General features: G+C 36.8%; 1 protein-coding gene across 1 annotated transcript; it reads left to right on the top strand.

Moving 5' to 3' along the window:
* Positions 1 to 538: 538 nt before the first annotated feature.
* Positions 539 to 22,130, top strand: LOC142341680 (guanine nucleotide-binding protein subunit alpha-11-like). The gene is made up of 7 exons (XM_075392828.1): positions 539 to 718; positions 1,102 to 1,365; positions 1,659 to 1,784; positions 8,565 to 8,725; positions 9,493 to 9,751; positions 14,157 to 14,310; positions 20,611 to 22,130. The coding sequence occupies exons 2-7, from the start codon at positions 1,189 to 1,191 to the stop codon at positions 20,799 to 20,801; spliced, it is 1,068 nt and encodes a 355-aa protein (XP_075248943.1). The 5' UTR covers positions 539 to 718; positions 1,102 to 1,188; the 3' UTR covers positions 20,802 to 22,130.
* Positions 22,131 to 24,123: the final 1,993 nt, after the last annotated feature.

Here is a 24,123-nt window from a genome sequence, read left to right as displayed (position 1 = left end):
AGGTATTTTTGATCCAGCGTGAGCTTCGGTGGAACCCTTAAAGAGGTAAATTCTGTTTGTGATCTCATTTGTCACATCCTTGGCGAATGATCTTGGCGAATTATGTATGGGTGCAACAACTGCAAGAACGTGAAAAAACTGAATTTTTGTTATCTAATAGACTGAACGACACAAACTGGGGTTAATGTATAACCCATGGATTTATTCCTAAATTCTGTTTTATTATTATTATTATCCGAAGAAAGAAAATTTTAGGATTCATCAGATATCTAAAGCTCAAATTATGGATATTTCTTTCAGATATCCCGTTAAACAATTTTCTATCATGAGGTTGGATAGTACCGAGACTTTTTTTATCGTACTGATTGCTATGGCAAAATATATTTCCAAAGCAGTTGTTGAAAAACTAGCGCTAAAGAAGCTCCCACAAACTTTACAACAAGGCGAGGTTGGAACCTGTTCTAGGTACAAGAGCCGTTGGATATGTTTACTTCAGGACTTCAATTTATTATGTGATGCGATTGAAATGGTTTTCAAGGGTGCTTTCTATATTTCAGGTATTTTTGTATCTTGCCCTCATAAGTTTCATCAGAAAATATTTTGTTGGAGGCTTGGCTTTCCAACGACTGTGTGTTACATTGTGCGAGAACAGTGGAGAACTATTCGAACTCCAGTCCAATGTTGGCCCCTAAACTTGGGGACACTACTCGATAGACACGTAAGTGTACAACAGGTTCAGCCTTCGGTAAAGCATGCCTTGGTTGCACTAGCGTCTGACTGTTTGTTGAAGTAGGGAAATAAAATTTCACGATTATTTCGGATGGACAAGTGAAAGAAAATGAATCAATGGACCTTTACTCTCTTATGTCGAGTGTCCATGTGTTATGAACAATGCGAAAATTTCTTTTTCACAGGGTGCAGGAGAACATTTATCACAAAATTACTCCTGAATTTTATATCACTGAATTTTATGTAACCAAAGAGGCTCAAATAAATTAAGAGGCTTTTTGCAGTTTCGAAAACAAACTATCGTACAAATTTTGCTGCGAAATTGAAGTTAATAATTGATACAAACCCGTTAAAAAATTATATGCATTTCAGCTTCAAATCTTCCCTAGAATAGCGGCGGCCTCATTGGAAGCAGCTTCACAACATTGGATTGTGTGGTTGTTGTGTTGAGAGATCAGCATGAGTTGCTGCCTCAGCGAAGAGGCCAAAGAGTCCAAGCGCATCAATGCCGAAATCGAAAAACAGTTGCGCAAGGACAAGCGCGACGCCCGCAGGGAGCTGAAACTGCTGCTCCTCGGCACGGGAGAGTCGGGCAAAAGCACATTCATTAAACAGATGCGCATCATCCACGGAAAGGTATGTGCCCTATAACATCAAACGCCTCTGTCAACAGCGTTCTCTTTGCTATTTGTTGTGACCCATTTATAAAATCTAGTGATTGGAGTAAAATTTTGTTTAATAAGATGCAAAATGGATTTTACATTTCAAAAAAGCGCTAAATTTACTTTTTTGCTTCTGAAATTTGAGTTAGTATTCTTATGCCTATTTTCAAGTTACTTTGTATTCTTATGCCTATTTCAAAGTTATTTTGCACCTCGTCAATTTTCGTGCGAAATGGGAAGTTATGAGAAATGTATTGTGATTTACAGGGCTACAGTGAAGAAGACCGAAAAGCTTTAATCAATATTATCCACAACAACATCTTTGTCGCAATGTCCAGTATGTGCAGTGCCATGAGGACCCTCAACATTTCCTACGCCAACAATGAGAACTACGTGAGTATCCCTAACTATATAATCACACATGTTATTGGCAAATACAAACAACATCGTACTAGCATCAAAGTTTAACTCTAATGTTTCTCTTATCATCAGTCATCTAGGAGACTAATCTCATCTATAGAGATTGATAGACAGATTTAGTTTGTCTATCATTCACAGTCAAAATAGTTTTAACTGACAGTTTACATTGTTCTCCCATTACTGCATTATGGCCTTGCTAGGAGTTTGATTCACTTTTGATGACGTTTGATTCACTTCTCAATGTCCAGGGGGACTTCATCGTCATTATTGGTAGAGTCAATTTGTTAGTCGGTGTATGTTTGTTTTTCCTCGTTTTTTAGCTTGTTTTTAAGGAACATTTGATGAATTATTACTGTTATGTACGCTTCTTATTGTTCCGACCCCACTTGTGGGAAGGAGGAACCATATACTCAAATGGGTTTTTTGTTCAGGCAATTTTGGCCATCCGATTTTTTGTTCATCGTAGAGAAATGTGAGTGGTATCATTAAAAAGCTCGTCCATAGTAGAATATGGAATTTAGAAAGATTTTTTTGAATTTCGTTTTTGTCGTGGTCGATAACACAGGTCAAAAGAATTCATTAAGTTGAATTTTGAATTAAATTGGGAACTGAAAATATACAAAAATTAGCTCGTATTTATGTAGTTATCTATGCAAAATTATACAGAGAAAATTTAGATTAGCTAAAAAAATATTTTACTTGACTCACATGTGAATAGATCTTAGTTCCGAATCCCGGAGATGATTTTCTATTTTCATCAACTTGCCATGAGAATCATACTAGATACAATCGAGTTCATTAGTTGGAGGTCGGTGGATGTTAGAATCAGGCTTCTGTTGGTGGGAGAATTTGCTTCTGACATATGATTGATAGGTCAATTAGATAATGATAGCGCCAAAACAAAATTAGAATTGAGTTTAATTTTGTGGCCTTTACTTGTCGACATAGCAACAAAGTTCGTCAGGTAAGTTCTTCTTTTGTTCTTTGGAACTTTAATAAAGAAAACTTCTAAGTTTCTTGATGTTTCTTTGAAACCATCACATCATCCCTCCTTTTTTAAGCAAGTTTGTGGGTATAGGTCTCCAATTCTGTCGGGTTGTCTTCCGTTTCTTGTTGATGTTCGTGAAGGCTCTGGTGCTTCGGGTTGTTGGTGCTCTGCAGCTGATGTGGCTGCAGAAGCTTCATCCTGATGTAAAGGTCCAACTTCTGTGGTCTCCTCCACTGCTGGTTCGGTTTTCACATTTTCCTCTTCTAGTCTCGTAATTTGGTTGTCGCTCACTAGAATAGTCCTGTATGAAAGAAGTGTTCAAGCCCTTCCTGATGATGAAGGTAGCAGGAACTGTCTTTGTCTTTTTGTTGGCCTTGAATAGTGTGGGTTCGCACCAGTCGAAATGTGCTATTGCCGGTAGTCTCACTCTGCGTCCCAACAGGAGTTCAACTGGAGTTTTGCTCCTCGTCTTTGAAGTGTTGCGATCAGTACCCTTTGCAGTAATGCTCCAAATGACACATTAAGATCGCGACTCCATGCTTGAAGTGCCAGCTTCACTGTCTGAACTGCCCTTTAAGCTAGTCCATTAGCTCTTGGATGATAGACGGGTTATTCCATTTTTTTAATTCCCAGTGATTCACACCACTGTTTAAGGTCACCACTTACAATTTCAGGACCATTATCTGATACTAAAGTTTTTGGTATTCCGAATCTTGCAAAGATTTGACTAAGATATACTTTAACTGTTTCTGATGTTTTATTTCCCGCGGGGAAAGCTTAAATCAAGCCAGAATCCGCGTCAACAGTTACAAAGATATTGCCTTGGTCCTTAACATAACCCCAGTCCATGTGGAGCCGTTCCCAAACGTACGCCTCTGGCCACGTAGACTGTTTTTCCTAGGCTAGGCCTGTTCATTTGACAATTCTTACATTTACTGACAAAATGTTGAACGTCCTGGGTATTGCCAGGCCACAATGCTATCATTCTGACTGATTCCTTAGTTGCATTCTTCCCAGGTTGTGTCTCGTGCGCTTTTGCCAAAACCAAGTGTCGTAGTTTAGGTGGAATGAAAGGAACAACACCTCTGAAGATAATTCCGTTGTGTACGGTCAGTGCATCTTTGTGTTGATCGAATTCTTTTTCCGCTTCTCAACATTGTTTCCAATTGCCGCGTTTGTTTCGTTTCATTATGTCCTGGAAGAGTCTGTTTGTTCCAGGTTCAATTTTGATTTCTGCTTGGGTCACCAACTCACTCTGAGCGAAGTAGTTGTTATTGATTGCGAAGCACACTCGATCGTTGTCGGATTAGTCTTCGTCAAAATCCATTCCGCTCGAAGCACAAAGCATCTGCATGGAGTATCTGCTCTCCTGTTGTGTACTTCAACTCAAAATCGAAGCCCACTAGAGCTATTGCCCATCTTGTGATTCTAGCTGATGCTGTCTTCGGGATCTCTTCGTCTGGTGCAAAGAGATATTTGAGTGGTTTGTTGTCCGTCTGTAGGGCAAATTGTCTTCCAAGAAGGAGTTGCCTCAATCTTGTGACCACAAACACAATGGCCAGTGCTTCCGGCTCTATGATCGAGTAGTTTTGCTCCGCTGGAGTCAACTTCCTCGATACATATATGACTGGATGTCCTTCTTGCGAAAGAACCCCGCCAATGGCTTTTTCAGAGGCTTCAGTAGTAACTGTTGCTTCTTTTTGTAAACTAAATGGCTGTACAAGTGGGTTAGCACATAATTCATTTTTATGTCTTCAAAAGCTTTTTGTTGCTTTTTGCCCCATGAGAAATCGGTATTTCTCATGTTATTTAAGGGTAGCATTTTTGTTGCAAAATCAGGAATCATTCTTCGTAAAAATTTGCTAGCCCAGCAAACTATTCGAGTTGTTTGTTGTTAGTTGGTGCTTTTGCATTTTTTTTATTTCATCATTTTTGGGATCTGGTGCTATTTCCTCCTTTGAAATGGAGTATCCCAAAAAGCTAACGCTTTCGACTGGTTTTGAGTTAGACTTTGTCTCATTAATAGTAAAGTTTTTCTCGCGTAGTCGACTCTTGACTGCAAGCATTCTCTTGTCGAACTGCTCCTTGGTAGTTCCATGGACCAACACATCGTCTTGAAAGATCACAACACCTTTGATTCCTTTGAGTGTTGATTCGATGCAATTCTGGAAGATTGAAGAAGAGTTTTTCAATCCCTGAGGTAGTCGGCACATCTTGAACAGTCCCGGAGATGTGCTGATTGTGCATATATCTTTTGCCTCTCCGTCAATTTCAATTTGATTGTAGGCATCTGAGAGGTCAATTTTGCCAAAGTATGAGGCCCCACGTGGGTTGTGAAAGATTGTCTCCATGTCTGGTATTGGGTAGTCCTCATCCATCACCTTGCCATTGATATGCACTTTTAAGTCCACGCAAAGTCTCTATTCTCCACTCTTCGTTCTCTGCCACACCACTGGAGATGCATTAGTGACTCTTTGCTGTACCGGATCAAGGATGCGCTGTCTGACCATCCTTTCCAGCTTCTCTGTGACCTTGTCTTGAAGTGGTAGAGATATTTTTCTGGCTTTGCAGAACATTGGATGTAATCCTGGTATCAGCTTCACATGAGCTTTGTAACCCTTTACAGCAAGTAGGTGCTCGGTTGTGATGTTCACACCGTGCTTGGGTAGAAGGTCTCTACCAATTAGTCCAAATTCTTTATCAGACTGCTAGTTGTTATTGTGCGAGCCTGCTTCCGTTTCACTCAACGTCACAAGTAAGTGATCCCAGAAGCGTTATTTGATGACCATCATAAGCTTCGAGATGTCTTACCTTACCATCCAACTGAGGTTTACCAAGCTCAGTCCATATTTTTGTTGATATCACTGTGCTATCTGCACCTGTGTCTACCTGCATTTTTACTTTGCAATTATTTATTGAGTTATATTCCAACGTCCCAGACATGCTAAAGATTTGTTCTTTAGTATGAAACTTTTCCATCTCCGATGATGGAGATGCTTGCTCTGAAGAATTGTTTTCTTCTTCGCAAAAGTTATTCTGTTTATTATACTTAACCTGAATTTGGTTGGGGTTTGCTTCTACACATTTTTGAGAAGTATCCCACCTTTTCACTGGTGTTGCATTTTTTACTTAGCGCTGGACAGGGTCTACTAGAATGTGGCTTACATCCACACCTAGTGCACATGTTGTTGCTTTTATTAGCCGTAAATTTTTCATTTGGTTTTCGAAAGGTCTTTTTGAAGTTGAACCCAACTTCTTCTTTCACAGTAAAAGGCATATTACCTGATGAAGAACTTGGAAAAGCCATTGCTTGACTTCTGAACTGTAAGCTCTCGGTCATTTAAGTAACCGACATTGCTGGTTTTGTTTTCTAGTAGCCTAAATTTTGCCTCAGGGTCCCTCAAACCTGAGATAAACTTTATTTTTACCAACTCCTCTTCGGGGTTGGCCGCTGTTTTGAGTTCTTCGAAGTCACAATAGCGTGCTTCATCTCTAAGACGTGCTAGGAAATCGTTATTTGACTCCCCTCTTCGGGGTTGGCCGCTGTTTTGAGTTCTTCGAAGTCACAATAGCGTGCTTCATCTCTAAGACGTGCTAGGAAATCGTTATCTGACTCCCCTACACCTTGTAATACGGACAGAAATTTAGCTCTTTCTGCCGTTACTACTCTCTCTTTAGGAGAAATATAATTTGGAATCGTCAATCTGATGTCTTTATACGGAGTGTCTCTTAAGTTCCTAGGACTAATTAGGCTCCTAAGTTTAATAATTGCATCTTGCCCCAACATACTAAGAAAGAGGTTGGTTAGCTGTAGGTCCTTTACAGTACCATCGGTGTTAATCTTGTCCACTTCCTTCTCTGCGCGGCATTTCGCCACAAAAGACATAATCCACGCAGTAGCTGGTCCTGCATTCTGTAGATCCAAATTGTGGTCTTTCTGATAAAATTTAGATTAGCTAAAATTAGTTTACTTGCTTGACATGTGAATAGATCTTATTTCCGAATCCCGGAGATGATTTTCTATTTTCATCAACTTGCCATGAGAATCATACTAGATACAATCGAGTTCATTAGTTGGAGGTCGGTGGATGTTAGAATCAGCTTTCTGTTGGTGGGAAAATTTACTTCTGACATATGAATGTTAGGTCAATAAGATAATGATAGCGCCAAAACAAAGTTAGAATTGAGTTTAGTTTTGTGGCCATTAATTATCGACATAGCAACAAAGTTCGTCAGGTAAGTTCTTCTTTTGTTCTTCGAAACTTTAATAAAGAAAACTTCTAAGTTTCTTGATGTTTATATGAAACCATCACAGTTTTCTAGAGCGAGTTACCGTGGTTTACATTTTTGTGAACATTCCCTCTTTGCGTTGTTTTTATTCACATTTTCCGGAATTTTTGCTGAAAATATCGTCAATTTTGCTAAAATATGTAAAAATTGTTAACACTAGTATTGTTGATTTTATTGTACTCACTGTGTTCAAAAAAATTTCAGAAGTTCTTTAATCGTTTTTTCTGTGCAATTTTTGTCATATACAAAGTATTTGGTTTTGTAACTAAAAATTCTTCTAATTTTTATGAACTTTGTCTTTTGTTACAACGAGAATTTTTTAAGAAAATAATACTGAACTGGTTGTTTTAAGGCACATACCTGTTAGAAAACGATTAAGTGAGCTTCTCTGCTTTGCTTGTTTCCATTTTTGCATTTGAAGGTGTTCGAAAAATACATAAGATCCTTCAAGGGTTATGGGGTTCTCAAACCATAAGATTTATTGCGGTCATTGAAGACATATGATGCCGAGTATAAAGCCAAGCCAGATATCGGGTTCACTTCTGCGAGATAAAAGTTCATGACTTGCCCTGCTATTTTTTTCAATTACCACCGGATTTTTTTTGGTTGCAACTTTACGTTTTGGTTGAATTAATTTGGCTTCTCTTTAAGTGTCTCTTTGTTTCATCATGCTTAATTCGCATAAAAATTGTTGAAATATGATGCCAGAGATAAATTGTTATGATTGATGTGAAAATACAATCAGGTCGATATCTGCCAATCGCGAGCATGGTGTGAACATTTCGCCGCTTTTTTTAATTAAGTTAATTTACTCAAAAATGTCATTTTTAACTACCTAGGTTCTGAGATTAGTTGCAAGCGTTTGGACAACGGTGACAGTAAGGGAATTTAGTTCAATTTTTCAAAATTAGAAAAATAGTCTATTGTCCACGAGGCCTATTTTTTTGCAAAACAGAAAAAAGTAGTGAAAAAATTTGTTGAGTAGGTCTGTGTTCCTTGGTTAGTGTCTGATTTCGTCGTTTAGTTTACAAAATGCCAGTTAGACTGAAATTAAAACTGAAATTTTGTGGATTAGGAGGGCATTTAATAGATTCGCATCGAAAATGAATGGCGGCATTCCGTCACTTCTCCACGACTAAGGTGTTGATTTTTAAATTGTGGCATTATTGTCACTGCCGTCCATAGAAGGCCCCAATAAAGCGTCAAAATTTTGAAATGTCCATTTTGCAATTCAATGAATTTAGAAAGGTACGCAGCATCGGGGTGTAAAATCAACCATTTATTTCGAACAAGTTCTGAATCTAATTCGTTTCGGAATTTTTGGGTTTTGTAGAATTGCAGGAATTTGTAGGTTGGTTGCCCGCTCAACTTCCGATTGATATGTTTTAATTATAAATTGTTTGATCGTCAGTTATTATCAACAGTTAGATTGCAATTGTGTTTGCGATGTTAATGTGGCGTCATTTGATCCATAGGAGCACGCGGAGCTGATCCGTAGCGTGAACGCGGCCAACGACACGAGTGTGCGTCTGGAGAGTAAACATGTGCTGGCCATCAAGGCCCTCTGGAGTGACAGTGGGATCAAGGAGGCCTACGACAGACGAAGAGAGTACCAGCTCCCTGATTCATCACACTAGTTAGTGTTGTCACCTCTGCTCTAACAGAACAGCGATAGAAATAAAATAAAAAATTGTTAACGTTTTGTTTAACGTAAATAAACATTGTGGAATGCTATTCAGTATTCACGTTACCAGACATATCAAGCTCGTTCAAGCTGACTCCCATTTGATCTAAACAGACAATTTAAGTATTCTTCGAGCACTGTTGTTCATTTTAGGGATTACCTAGAGTAAAAGCTCTATTTTTTTGACAAAAAAGTTTGCGTTTGAACAATTTTTTAAGCTCGGAAAACTTATCTTTCGAGCATAAGAGTTCGCTTCAAAAAGGAACTTGACATACAAGCTACGTTATCAGACGTTTCCAGTAGGCTTAAGTTAGATAGTTATAAAAAGCTCTTCAATCAATTTTGTAGCGATTATTTAGGTCCTGTTGGACCTATTTGACTTTTCGTCGAGAGGAACGGGATAAACTGGCAGAGCGCAAGCGCGGGAATCAATTCGATTTTCAGTGATTTTTGATAATTACCAGTCTCTAAGAGTAAGATTCTAGGAAACTGAAGTGAAGCTGTTTATCTTCTCCGAAACTGCTTAAATTCATGGCGTGGAAAGCAAGTTTAGTAGATTTGTACCACTCACACACACACAATTTTGTTCCCAACTCGATTACCCAGTGATGATAGCTTGCATAACCCTAAGCTAGCCACTTGCACGATTCGATTCGCCCAGCTTGAGTCAGTAATGTTGTGTTTGCTGCTCGGCTTAATTGTGCTGGTTGGTGTTTCAGTTACTTGAGCAGTATAGACAGAATAAGCTGTGGGGACTACGTGCCCACAGAGCAGGATGTGTTGCGTGCGCGGGTGCCGACAACGGGCATAGTGGAGTACACTTTTCTGATTGAGAACATCACTTTCCGCATGGTGGATGTGGGTGGACAGCGGAGTGAGCGGAGGAAGTGGATCCACTGCTTCGAGAACGTCACCTCAATCATGTTCCTAGCTGCTCTTTCAGAATATGACCAAGTTTTAGCCGAATCAGACAACGAAGTTAGTACCCCTACCCACTAATGGTAACCATTTCCTCTATATAACCATCAACACATTGGCGTGCCCTAATCAGACGTGGCTTCTATGAAATTTGGCTGAAGTGTTGGCCAAGTGGTCAACTTATTTCAGCAATGACTGACTCTATGAGAGATAGATTAGGGATTTGCTCACAATCCATTGCAATAACTTTTGGATAGCGAATAATGTATTGCTAAGATTGGTGTCATTAGTTGATAATTTATTATGTCAATCACTATAATAACCAAGCTCAGTTTTCATCCAGCCTTTGAGCATATCGACTTGCTGTTCTTAAGCCTGGCCCTTCTTCGCCCTATTTGACAAAATTTGTAAATTTTAAGTATAATGGATGATGAAATTTTGCAACAGATGGCATACTTCGCGAAGAGTTGTCGTCTCATTAGAGAAGTACATGTTTCGTAACAATTGTCAAATCTTGTACTCGATGTAGAGCAGTTATAAGAGGGAGAGCTTATTGAACCTTAATGTTGAATTATTTGTGCAAATAAGTTAGTCACGTGATTTTTTGGCAAGGAAGATTGCAGTCAGTATATCTTAGAATACGTGAACCAAAAGCGATCTGAGAACCCGGAGCTCAGGCAAATCGGACGCTAAAAGTGAAAGGCACCCAACTTTTACCAACTATTCTTGTTTTTTTGTGGTTAAAACGCATGAGCAGTATTGCGAGCTAAATGAGCTGCAGTGCGAGCGCTCCTAGCTATATTTATTATGTTTAATTGCTCCCAAACGAAGTTTGTAGCAATTATATTAGTCCTGTCGCTCTTTTTTAATAGCCGCGAAGCGATAGCGGCTATTATTGAGGACATCGTGGTTTGCTACAATTCAAAGAATTTGAATTGTATTGGGGCGCTGTGTTTTTTTAAGATATTTTCACACATTTTTCAATGACTTTTATCTTTCAAAACAGGATAAACAGGTAAAGCCCAGCGGACATTAAGCAATCTGGAAGCGTCTGGAATGGCCTTTATTTAAGGCTAAAATGCCATTTTTAGGAGTTTTGGGCTCAAAATGGTGCAATTTTTCATGCATGTTTTTGTGATTTTTTGGAGTTTTTTTGTTCGGTTAGTCTTAGGATGAAGTTTTTCATGAAGTTTATGAAGGTATTTTGAGAGACAAAATTACTTGTTACGACCATTTTATGAGCTATATGTTTTGGTACTAGAAACACAAAAACGCAAAATGGTACCAATTTTTGCAATTTTTTTCAAATTGAAAATTTTTGTCATTTTTTGAATTTTCCTGCCTCAGTGGCCGGAAAAGGATCTCAAAGGAATCTCCTTTAAGGTTTCATAATAGGGTACTGCCTAGTTTCTAGTAACAATCGGATGGTTTTCAGCATTTTAATGTCTCGAATTTTAGCATTTCTGTGATAAAATCTGCAATTTAAGTTTCCCTACAATTTTTGTCAATTTTTGATATTTGTCCATGCTCAAGTGCCATCAAACCTATTTAATGGTCTGATAGACAGTTATTGCATGGTTGCTAGTGTCAATGGAATTGTTTTCAACAATTTAATCTTTCGAAATTGAGAAATTTTTTGTAATTTCAAGTTTTTTGAAAACATTTGTCTTTTCAGTTTCTTTCCTCAGTAGCCAGGTAACCTCCTTCAGGTTTTGATAGTATGTTATTGCATAGTTTCTAGGGGCAATGGAATGGTTTTCAAAATTTAACAGAGCAAATTTCTAATTTTGATTTTTAAAGTTTTTTCTAAAAAATTGTTGCCTATCGATCTTTCAGCCAATGAAAGGTTTGGAATTGGGTTGCTGGATAGCCTCTGGAGACACGGAATTGATTCTGAAGATATGAGTATTACGGTTTCAGCAAGTTTTCACTAAAAAAATTTTAATTGATTTCTTTTAAAAAAATTTCTGTCATTTTTTGAGTTAATCGATCTTCAAGGGCCAATGAAACTTATCAGGTTTACAGATATAATCCTGGGCCGATTTAAGAGACAAAAATTGGTTTTGAACATTTTTTTGAAATAGGTATATGTAAAGTGATCATTTTTTCTTTCCTGTTAAAAGCTTCAAGAGTTTTACCAATGAGTATATTTTTGTTTAGCTTGTTTGATTGTTTTAGTTTCTCAACTTTGAGATGATTTTGTTTGCGTTTTGGCTGGCATCTGCTGGTCCGGTAGAGTACCTCTAAGTTTTTCATTCAATTCTTTGGATTTTATTTCAGAACTTGTCCTGCTATGTTTTTTTGAATATCTGTTCACTCATTTACTTGATTTTTTGAAGTCGGTAAAGAAATACATTACTGAAAATTCGCTTTCTCGCTAGTGGTTTTTTGTTCACTTTTGGCATTTTGACATTGATTCTTTTTTTGTTTTTTTTATCTGATATTTTAAGAAATTGTTCTCTCAATTGACTCGTAGTCCGTTCTAGATCTAGTTGCTTTGTTTAGTCAATGAAAATTCTTTGAATTGTACGTCAGGAATTGTCCTGCTATGTTTTTAAGTTCGTCGTCTCCATCGATGATTCTTGCGACCATTGACTTTTTCAATTTCTCTGACTTCTATTACTTTGCAGTTAAAATTTGTGCGCATGACGTCATTTGCTTTTAGGTCAATTGCATGACTTATCTCACTCAAAAAAGATGACTTCTGAACTCACTTATTGAACTTTAAGTTTTTTGAAGAGTTACTAGTTCAAGATCAATAATGTGCATCTAAATTGTGTCAAACATATATGCCCTAATTCTTGGGTATTAGAGTCTTGAGTTTTTGATATCGAATATTAACTTTGAAAAGCTCTGTAAGGGCTTTTTCCTTATAAAGCGTATGTGTCTGATAAAAATGACAGTTCAATTATTCCATGAAAGGACACAAACGTCTATCGCGGCTATTTTCTATTTTCCGGTCATCTGCCGGCTGTTTTTTATTAAATTTTTTATCTGACCCATTTGACTTTTCGTCCTCAAACGGGATAAACAGGTAGCGCCCAGCGGGCATTGTTCTCTTAGAGACTTTCAGCTCACTAGTCTCCAAGTATGCGATTCATAGAACCTGTTTTGGAGACTTATATTTATGGTGTGTAGGGCGGTTCTTCGAGTTTGACCCCCCAACAGCCCCCCCCCCAACACCACATAGCCCCCCTCTCACTTTACTCCCGCCCCCTCGCCAATCAGCACCCTTGCACATTTTTCAGGCCGTAAGGCAGCCAAAAAACCCTCCTCCCATTGCCCCCTCCCCCACTGTTTACCCCATGCCCCGCCACAGTGCACCCCACCCCCCGCTGTGCTCGCCTCACGCCCCTTCAATTAAGCTAAAGTTAGCCTCACTAAACCGTTGCTATCTACTGACGTGGGCAACCACTCGCCGGTCATTTGAGAGCAATTCGCCCGACGTTAGTTGGTTATGTTTTTTAAGTAAGACTTTGTTGAACAGAAGCAGATCCCTTGGGCGTTGTATCCTGCACCTGGGTTAAAGCACCCTAAGATCTCTGTTTTAACATAAAGTTGGTATTTCTCACTAACGAGTTGCGTAATCGGAAATATTTATTTTCTGTACGAGGGAGCTATTTTGTTTCCTAGTCTTTTCGTGGTGTCCTTAGGGAACAGCTGAGTAACAAGAGACCTTCTGATCTGGGCTCACAAGCAGCTGTTCAAATCTGTATCATTGTCAACTTAGAACTTTATCATAGTCGATATCATTGCATATATATCAATGTCTGAAAAATTGTGTCACCTTTACAAATTGTATTTCCTATCTGTTTCATACCACGATGTAGCTCTGATATGCAGTGCTGAATGGCTTCCTTTAGCTAATTGCTATTCCCTTGCATTTGATACGTTACTTAAAATTCTTTCGAAAAGTGCGACTTTTACGTCATAATTGGCGCTTTGACGACAGAGGTCAGAGAACTTACATTTGAAAAAATATCCTTATGAGCTAATATGTTACTTGTATTCTGCTTTTGTAATTCTTGCGGTGCTGTATGTTTAAGTTTTTTTAGTTCGAGCCTACAGATGTTCCATATAATCATGACCCCAGATGTTTTTACTGTATGTGCTACGCTTTTCGTATATTCGCGCTTCATGTTTGTGATAATGTGTAATTTTGTTTAGATGATTCATTCGATGCCATCGCCAATTTCTTTTTAGAATTAGTTTTCTGGTAATAGTAATAATTTTCGCTATCTGAAATGGAACCAAGGACCCAAAATAATAGGAACTTCAATAGACTGTCCGGCAAGTTGAAATTTAAGTCATTTATTCAACGTGAGATCCATTCAAACCTCGAGCTGGTATAAGTCTTCAGTTCCAATTGATAAATAATTTGTTTGTTGTTCTGAATATAACCTGCGTTCGTAAATGTGTTGATATTGGTAGTAGTTACAATAGTATTGACATGTGTTATGTTTAGAACCGTATGGAAGAGAGCAAGGCGCTGTTCCGCACAATAATCGCATATCCATGGTTCCAGAACTCATCTGTCATTCTCTTCCTCAACAAGAAGGACCTCCTGGAGGAGAAGATCCTCTACTCCCACCTCGTCGAATATTTCCCCGACTATGATGGTAAAGATAATGATAATACAGCAATTAGCTGCTGAAACCGTTGGTCACATAAACTCTCATGAAATAAGACGGATAGGTTGCAAATGATTTTAAAGATTTTTTAAAGCTCATTTTTGATCGACATGCTTCAGCACTCATGTAAAATTTTACACGGCTGTAGTTTGACTCCAATGAACTTTTTAAAATCAGAACTTGGTATCTCAAGTTGTAGAGCAAAGGAATGATGCTTTTAAAGGGATCTCGATATTCTTAAAAAAGTTACGTGTGATTGGGATTTACCTGTCATTGGGATCTCAAAAACTATTTACAAATTTGTGTTTTTTTCTAATTAGCAAATTTTGTTGTTATATAACTCAATCTCATCATCAGGCATTGGTTGCTAATAAGGCTCAAAAATTCGATTTAAATGTTTCTAGTTCATTAGCTTCATATCTTTTTGTGATTTTTTACTTAAATTGTTTTCATGAAATATTAGTGGAATTTTTGAGTTTCTGCCCTTTTTTATTTTTCCCTTTTTTGTCTTTTAACTTAGTATCATTAATTGTAATTGTTATCTATTGGATACATGAATAATAATAGACCTGAGTTCATAGTGTTGATTAATTGCTCTTGAACGAAGTTCATAGCAATTATTGTAAACGTGTGTGTCTTTTTTATACAAATTTTTCGCTTGACCATTTTGCGCTTTTCTTCTAGAACATTCTTTGACTTCTCAAGTGACTTTTTCACGCTTTCGTTCTTCATTTTTGAGTGATCTGTATTGCTCCGAAGTAAAGCTTGTTGCTTATATAAAATCCGTTGCAGAATATCAGAGGTAAGAGAGTCGTAGCTCATTGGTTAGTGCGTCTCGTTGTGGATCTGGAGGTCTGAGGTTCGAAGCCCGTCGGGGAAAAGTTTTTTGCACCCATAAAAAAATTTATCTAGGCTATAGCCCCTGAATTGTCTCGCTTGTCGTTCAAGAGCTGTTCTTCCGACATTTGTCGGTTTATGTTTTTTACACTAGTTTAGACTTTTAAACATTTTTTCAAAAAAAAAATAGTGGCTTTTTTAATCTCGCCTGTTGATCTACTTGTAGTCTTGTCACTTACTCTGAAAATAGTTCTCATTGGGCTGCTAGTGCGGCTTAATTGTCTTCAATTTTATCAGCTTCAACTTTTAGCGATTGTTTTTTTTTACTTAGTTACCATTTGTTTCTGAAAAGCGTTTTTGCTGAAATTTTTAGTTATGAATTAATTCGTTTTTTGTCCCGTTTTCACTACCGGACTTGCGGATGGGTGTTTTATTACTTCTGAGGTTGTATATTACGCTTAAGGATTTGAGATATGTTGATATGTTGATTAAGGATTTAGCAATATGTTTTAGTGTTCGAGGCCACCAATTCTCAAGACTTTTTGGCAAATTTGTGCCTTTTTGCGTTTTTTGCTTTGTTCGTCATTGATTTTGACAAGGTTTGCATTGTGTATTCTTTGTAAGGACGCATAGTCTCAATATTTATATGGTGTTTAAATTATTGTATTTAACTTTAATTTTTGGAGAATAAAAATTCAAGTGTTTAAGAATTTTGTTTATTTTTGCGCGTGTTAGATCACGTGTTTGGTGAAATGTCATAGACGATGCGTTTAGTTTCATTTTATCAGAAAAATGTTGATTGTCAGGTCCCTAGTTAGTTCAATTCTTTGGATTTTAATTCTGGACCTGTCCTGCATTGTTTTTTAAGTTCACGCATTTTTTCTTTATTTGAGCTTTCAAAACGGGATGAACATGTAATGAACAGTGGGCATCAAGTTTCATCAAGGTTCTATGCTGTTTTTAGTGTTGCTGAAGTTCTCAAATTGCTGAAGCTGCTTTGAAGGGCTAGGCTAAATTAAATATTCAGTGGTCATTTTCAATAACTGAAAAGGTCATAATTAATTTTTTCTTAGATTAGTCTCTAATTGACGTGTGACAAAGTTTGTATAGGTCTTTTTCCAGCCCTAATTTTTCTTATGTCCGTTTTTTGAGTACTTTTTATAATACCAATTTGAAACCCGCAAAGATATTTTTGCAAATTTTATTTAAGCCTTTGTCGTTTTCCGAGGTTTTCTATCTTCAAGAGCCGGTGAAACTTTTCTGTTTTGAAAATCCGCTTCGTGTCTAGAGACCATTAAATTTTTTTAAAATAAAATTAAGATCTCTAATTTTTGCGCGACTTTTATGAAAAATTTACATCTTGAATTTTTTGTCATTTTTGTAGGTTTCTGATATTGCGCATCAAATAAAACTTGTTCAGGGTATGATCTTTGGTTACTACCTAGTTTCCGGAGACACCAGAATTGTTTTTAAGAGATTAATATCAGATTTCAGCGACTTTTAAGTAAAATCCGCAATTTTCAGTAAGTTAGAAAGAAAATAATGGTTTTGAATTTTTTGTTATCACTCATTATCGCAACTTTTCAAAAAAATTTCCGTGGTTTCTGAATTTTTTAAATCTTCAGGGTCCACTAGAAAGTTCAGGGTCTTGACTATGGAATCGTGGTTAGTAATCGTTAATGAAATTGTTCTTCACATATAAATACTAGGTTTTGAAGGTGAAAGTGTAAAGAATTGGACAAAAGTTCAATGAGTATCGTTTTTTAGTTTTTGTGACTTTCAATTTTTCTAAACTGAGTTGGCAAATTTTTTTTAAGCTTGAGCCTTTGTTTATGCGTAAATCTTCAAATTATTTTTTGGTATTGAAAATATTTACACCAAAAGCTCTAGCAAAGCATGAGTAATTTTTTCTAATGCAGTTTGGTACAATAGTTTGTTTTTTAATTCAGTTCGATTCACTTTTCGATCACGTTTTTTGTTTTCTTTAAGCCTCGACTCTCACTTTTGGCTCCTGAATCGCCTCATTCACTGTTTCAACTGGTTGGATTTTAAGTTTCTTGATTCATTGAATTACACAAAGAAACGAGATGAGCAGATAAAGCCCAGTCATAGTACATTAGGATATCAAATTTCTTTAGAGCGGTTGCTAGCTGGTATTTGTATTGGTTTTAATAGCCTTCAGTTTAGAAGTTGAGTTGTGTATGATTTAGGGTTGAGTGAAACTGCACATCAAAATAGAACACTTGCTGACACTTTTTGTTTTCTGGTTGAATCCCGATGTGCGTCGAGCGGGTCAACGGTGGCTATTTTCCGACCACTTAACGGCTTTTTTCGGAATTTTTATGACAACATTACTTGGGACAGTTTTTTAATTTAGGATTGCGTTGAACTTGGTGCTATGTTTAATTGCTCTGGAACTCAAAACCGTTTGATTTTTCGACCAACTTTTTATATTGATCTTTCATTGAGAATTTTAGGCAGTTGTACTCAAGTGGCTGTGTTTATTAATTAACATTAAGTAAGTGAGCCAAATTTATTGGTAGTTTTTCAGTGTAAAGCGTCCTGGGACCTATATGAGCTCCGGTAACATCAGTTGAAACCTCTTAACCTCAAATCTCAGTAACTTTTCCCTCTAGTTTTTTTTACTTATGGAATGAAATTTCTATGAATTGCAGTACTTCCTATTATTTTTCTTAATTTATTTTTTCTATTAACAGTGATGCATAAGACCAATTGTGCACAATTTGTACAAGAACTCATTATCGATTTTTTTTATTGGTTCTCTTTGTAGTTAAATTTTTTGGTCAGTTGTTTGATATTTTAATTATTTTTAAACTATTTTGATGGCGCTGGTAAACTGGATTATGAACGGCCACATTGAGGTTTAACTGATGCTCTAAGTTGACATTCAAACTCAAATTTTTGAGCATTTAAAATTGTTGAATTTTGACATCAATTCAGTAATGAAAATAAATTTCAGAACTTTCACTATCTTTTCTTTTCAATCAATGCTCTTTTTCCTTTAACAATTTGCTGCGTTTGTGCAGCAATCTGATAATGAGGCTAAATGTGAAGTGCGTAGAATCTAAAATAGAATGAGAAAATGGTGTTCGAACAATAGTTTGCTTTCATTTTGATTTTTAGTGTTTTTTTTTTCACTTTTTTGGATCGGATTTTTCTCTAAGAGCTCATTCTAGGCATAGTTTTTTTGTTTGAACCAATTTTCCATTTCTCGCTAGTGGTTTTTTGTTCACATGCGGCATTTTGACTTTGATTTTGTATATTTTTAAAAATTTTTTCATCTGATTTTTTTCGAAATTATTTTTCCAATTCGCTCATAGTCCGTTGTAGGTCTAGTTTATTTTTCAGTCAATGAAAATTCAATTCTTTGAAATGTACGCCACGATTTGTCCTGCTATGTTTTTTTTAATTCGCTTTACTTTTTGATCACGTTTTTTGTTTTACATAAGTGACGATTTTCACACTGACTTCAGTCTTTCTTCACTCAGAGTTTCAACTGAATAGATTTTAAATTATTTTACGTTTGAATTACGTAAATATAGTGAATGCGGTCAATGTCAAAAGAGCAAAATCAAAAGAAATGGATAAACATATGAAGCCAGGTCATTAAGTCATAATGCATTAGGTTATCAAAGTGTTATCAAAGTTATCAAAGTGTAATTTTAGAATTTAACCCAGCATCCAGAATTTACACCAAATAAGATTACTTTGACACTTAGAAAAATTATGTCAATTTCTATCTCTTTTTTCTGTTTCAATCCCAATGCGTCAAGCGGGTCAACGGTGGCTATTTTCCGGCAATTTGTCGGCTATGTTTTTATTGGAGATCTTGGGAATCAATCGTGGGATTTTTACGGAAACCTGTGAGGTACGCTTCGAGTTTATCTACCACATTTTTTTTTTCAAATGGCTTCAGATGTCCTTTCCTGGCCAGTCCGTCCGATCACTGGATTTTAGCGTTCTCAGCAAAAATTATTGGAAGAGTGATCACTTTCCGTTTGTGCATGCGATTTTTCTACTGCTCGGAGTGCTTGACGTTCTCCAGTCCTATTAGATTGACTTCTCTTGAATAAATTTTAAGCACATCTTGTATGCATGACTTACCTCTGTGACTAATTTTAGGTATTGCTTACTTTGTTAAAATGAGTTTTTCTTGCTTTATTTGTAGAAGTTCACGGGTAATATCAATCTGTTGAGGTGAGGTTTTTGAGGGACGTTTTTTGAAGCACATCATAAGTTACAAATTATTCTTAGCCAAATTAACACGAGGTTACCTTTACTAAACCAAGTATTTTTTAGAGAGGCATGTTTATAGACCTATCGCTGCTACTTTCTGGTGATATGCTAGCTATGTTCATATTTGTCTAAAGTGAGCGAAGCTTTTTCGAGTTCTTGTCTTTGTTTTGTCTCCTCTAAGTTCTTTGTGTGTATTCAAGTTTTGTGCTGTGATTTTAATGACACTGGGCTGTTCACCTTTTTTACCTGAAACTAGTGTATCCGTGTAAGCAATACAGGGTCTAGTTTGTGTACGATCCAGGTTAGATAATTGCTCTCAGACGAAGTTTGTAGCAATTGTATTAGTCTGGTCTTGACCGATTTTGCGTCTGAACCATTTGACTTTTCGTCCTCAAAAACGGGATAAATAGTTAGCGCTCGTATGGCATTAAGTGCTCTTAGAGCCCTAAGCTTTACTGTGCTCTAAAAATGCGGTTCATCAAAACTGTTTTGATGAGACAATTTCATGGTGTGAAGGGCGGTTCTTAATCTTCAATATTTGACCCCCCGCAGTCACACCCCCCCCCCCCCTCAACACTCCCATTGTCCACCCTCATTCACCTGTAGATTTGAAGCCGCCTCGCTTGAACCCCCCACCCCACGCTCGCGGGTCGTTTGAGAGCAATTCGCCCGACGGTCGACGGTTATATTTCTATTATTTTCTAACCGCGATGTGAACAAAAGCTGAGAAGTGTTTAATTGCTCTTGACCGCAGTTCATAGCAATTATTGTAAACGTGTGTCTTTTTTATGCTAAATTTTCGCTTGACAATTTTGACTTTTCGAGTGACTTTTACGCCCTTGACTTTTTGCGTTTCGCGTGATCTAAAGTTCTCTTTCTATCACAATTTCAAGCAGCTGAACTCAATTGGCGGCAATTTAATACTAAAAGTCAAATGAAAAGAGCGCCGAAACTGGTGTCATTTTTTACTTTAAATCTTAATAGTGGTATATGTTAACCTCTAATGTGGTTATTTGAAGTTCACTATTGAACTTTTTAGTCTCATTTAGGCTCCCCCTTCCTACCCCCCCCCCTTCCGACTGAAGCAGGCTGCAATTGATTAGAGCTCCCACTAGTCGTTCAAGAGCAATTCTTCCGACGTTTAGTCGGTTATGTTTGGTATTCAAGCTATAGGTTTGCATTGCTGTGTTACAGGTCCAGAGAAAGATGCAGTGTGTGCACGTGAATACATTTTGAAAATGTATGTGGAGCTGAATCCGGATGCGGACAAAATAATTTACTCTCATTTCACTTGTGCTACTGACACCGAGAATATTCGGTTTGTTTTCGCCGCCGTCAAAGACACCATTTTGCAACTTAACCTCAAAGAGTACAACTTAGTCTAGTCTGCCCCCACCCCTTCCGTCCCCTCCTCCTCCTCCGCCTCGTCCTCTTCCGCTCATCTAATTCATCTCACTCTTCGACAAGGGGAATTAATTGGGAGGTTTGTTCCAAAAGGAGGACAAAAACAACAACAGATGGATTATGGCAAAAGCAAGTTCGAAAATAAAACAGCAGCCGTCAATTATATTTCATAACAAAACTGTTGACAAAATTGGAACATACTGAATGCATTTAACTCGTACATGTATATACATTGTGATACTTTTTGTCTAAGCCGAACCCTTTCCCACCAATAACCCTCTGTCAAATCTAACAACCTTATGCACCCCACCCCATTATTCTAGTCATTCCCATCTGCGCGTGACCTCCCCTGCCTCCGTTCCTACTCTTTCCTTGCTGTGTTTTGATTGTTGTTGTTGATGTTTATATATACGGGAAGATGATGAAGGTCGGTTGTTTGACGTGACGTGACCTCATTGTCGTGATGAAGTACCGCTGCTGCTGCTGCTCCTCGTATCTTACTCTTCTTAACTCCATTGTCGGCCGCCATCTATCTATCTATCTACTATCTATCTGTTATCTCTATCTGTCTGATGTTATGTCTGTTGTTTTATTGAATGTTACACCACCATGTTCGAAGATTACCATACCACCACCACTACAAATTTACAATAGCAAAATTCTACAAAATTTTAATTTTGAAAAATAATACATGATGTGTTTTATTTCTTGTCTTATCAGCTTGTTGTTGAGACGACCTTTTGATCAGTACAACTATTTTCGCTATGCTCAACTAAAAATTAAAGCCGCAGTTATTTGTTTTCTTTCTTCAAGCCAAGTTTTATATTGCATATAGACAGTTTACTTTCTTGGCATCCTCTCTGGCTGACTGTTGACAAACAACCAACTCTTGTTGTGTTATGTTGTTCTCTACTCATGATTCTATTTTGACCGACTTTCTGTTCCGACTATTATTTTGTTATCCATATTTGGTAGAAATACAATTTGTCTGTCGCAATGCTACCTATCAGCAAATGTGTGTGATGCTCATGTGAGAAATCTCACAGGTAATTACGCGCTACTTGTCAACCCTTGTAAAAGATGATTAATAATGAATGAAAATTACAAATGGTTGTAAATTTATATTATATATTTTTGACTGTCCAGAATCAACTCTTTAGTCGTCACGGCGAATGTTGGCTTTCTCGTCTCATATGCTGTCTAACATTATACCATATCTATATGCAGTGATATGACAATTAACTCATTTGCAGCAAAGAAAAGTTAACAAAGAAGCAATAAACTATCAAATTTTCCAGAAATGCGCTCCTGGTTTTGAGTTTGGATTTTTTAGAGTTTTCAAAACGTGCCTAACTATTTATCCTTGCAGGTTTAAAAGGACCGAAACTTCTACTAATGTCGAAATTTGAAACCAGATACAAAAAAGTTTGCCAAAATTAAGTATAGATCAAAAAGGGTTAACACAGGTAGTTAATTGGTAAAACCGATGTGAAACTAACTGCGATTGTCCTTTTTTCATGAACGGAAATTGTGAAGGGAAACGCACAAACTTTGCTAATTTTTGTCTAAGACAAATGAAGAGATGTAGAATGGATGGTAAAATTCATTGAATAGAATGGATGAACGAGCTTTTCAAACTTCAAGTTAAAAACTGATTCGGACTTGCACGTTATTTCTTCACTCCTGCAAATGAATGTATGATCATGTTGCTTAAATTGACATTAAAAATTGGGAGCAGTAGATCTTAATCAACAATTTCATTTTCCAACAAAGTTTCCCCACATTGGCGCTCAATCTTTGTAAAATCACACCGCAATGATCTGATGCAGTAAATCGATGCGACGCAATATTCTTAAATGCAGTAATGTTAATTCAAATCATCCGCCTATTTATGCAGTTTGTGCAACTTCAATATATCCGTTTAGTTATATACAGAGCTCGAAAAAAACGTTAATTAATCTCCTTTATTCAATAGCCTTGAAATCATTAGCAGTTTTTCAACAAGAAAATACATTGGTTCTAGAAAAAAACCAGGTTAACTGAAATAAAGACTGACAACGAATTGAACTGGATATGTTGAAAATGGTTGCGCAATATTAGCTATTTCTCTGCCAGCTTTTGATAGTCATGCTGTGCTTTCTACTCGTGAACTCATCAACGCTAGAGGATCTATTAGTATTGCACTAAAGAATTTGCTGGTTAAAAACTCGTGCTGGTTTTCCTAAAAGTAAAACTCGTGTAGATTGCAAGCCTGACTATTTGAATGGATAATTTTTTGACATCGAATTTTGAAAATTCAAATCGCAAAATCAGGTATTGTTTTATTTAGAACTGGAAGTTCAGCAATAGAGTAAAAGCGTGTGTTCGGTAGTTTCTGAAAATATTTTTCATCAGTTAATTTTTTCTTAGATCTAACAAAAACTACTTTTTGGGAAGTTTTGCCAGACAAATACCTGATTTTGGTAGCTGTTGTAATCCAATTATGTAACCTAAATTATGAGCCAGTTCCAGTGCAATGAAATTGACATAAAAACAGTAGACAGAAAGAAAAAGTATTATAAATTGGCTTGTTTTATTTTTCTATTTGATGCAATTCATCATTTCGGTGTCATTTTCCTGCTCAGCATTAACTTTTTTTTGCTATTTAGTCAGTCAGTCGTGAATTAATTATTTATCAATATTTATTACTAATTCAACTAATATTTTGTCCTAACTCCCAAAGCCAAAACATCGTGTGTGAAATTGAGAATCGTTTGAATTTCATCAATGTTTTCACACAGTTGTTTGTTGGTTCGTTGGAAATGGAAAACAAACATGTATTTGGAAATAAAAGGAAGAGAGTATTTTGTTTTCCATTAGCTTTCTATGTTTTGCCAATACAATATGAGTTAAATAGTACATAGGGGCTCTTTTGCCTTCGCAGTGTTGAAATTTGATTTTATAGTTCGCTTTATATTTGTATAAATTTAATTACAATTTTTTATCAATTCAAATGTCTTCTCAGCCTACCATTTCTTCATCTTATTCTGTTAAATCAAAGTCACCAGCTTGAGATCAGCTAGAAAAAGATCACTACTCATATTCAATCGATCACGTTTACTTTGTGAATTTTAATCACTTGAACGGAAACTGCTTGTTAAATACCATGATAAGCATAACTTTATTTGGAAAATTTGAGAACTTATGACGAAAAGTGCATTTTCATGACCTTATTTTTACCGAACAAGAAAGTGTCGGAAATTTGGAAGGGAATTGACATAGATATCTTTAGAAATTTATTTGAAAACTATACAATTAATCTGC

The sequence above is a fragment of the Convolutriloba macropyga genome, chromosome 6 (genome assembly GCF_964194025.1).
Source record: "Convolutriloba macropyga chromosome 6, txConMacr16.3, whole genome shotgun sequence".
In the NCBI taxonomy this organism is placed as follows: Eukaryota; Metazoa; Xenacoelomorpha; order Acoela; family Convolutidae; genus Convolutriloba; species Convolutriloba macropyga.
Note: the sequence above shows the minus strand (reverse complement) of the source record. Positions and strands in the feature narration are given on the sequence as shown.

Coding starts and splice junctions, on each gene's coding strand:
- LOC142341680 (XM_075392828.1), top strand. CDS start 1,189: ATGAGTTGCTGCCTCAGCGAAGAGGCCAAAGAGTCCAAGCGCATCAAT. Junction 8,726..9,492: donor CTCCCTGATTCATCACACTA/GTTAGTGTTGTC, acceptor TTGGTGTTTCAG/TTACTTGAGCAGTATAGACA. Junction 9,752..14,156: donor TAGCCGAATCAGACAACGAA/GTTAGTACCCCT, acceptor TGTTATGTTTAG/AACCGTATGGAAGAGAGCAA.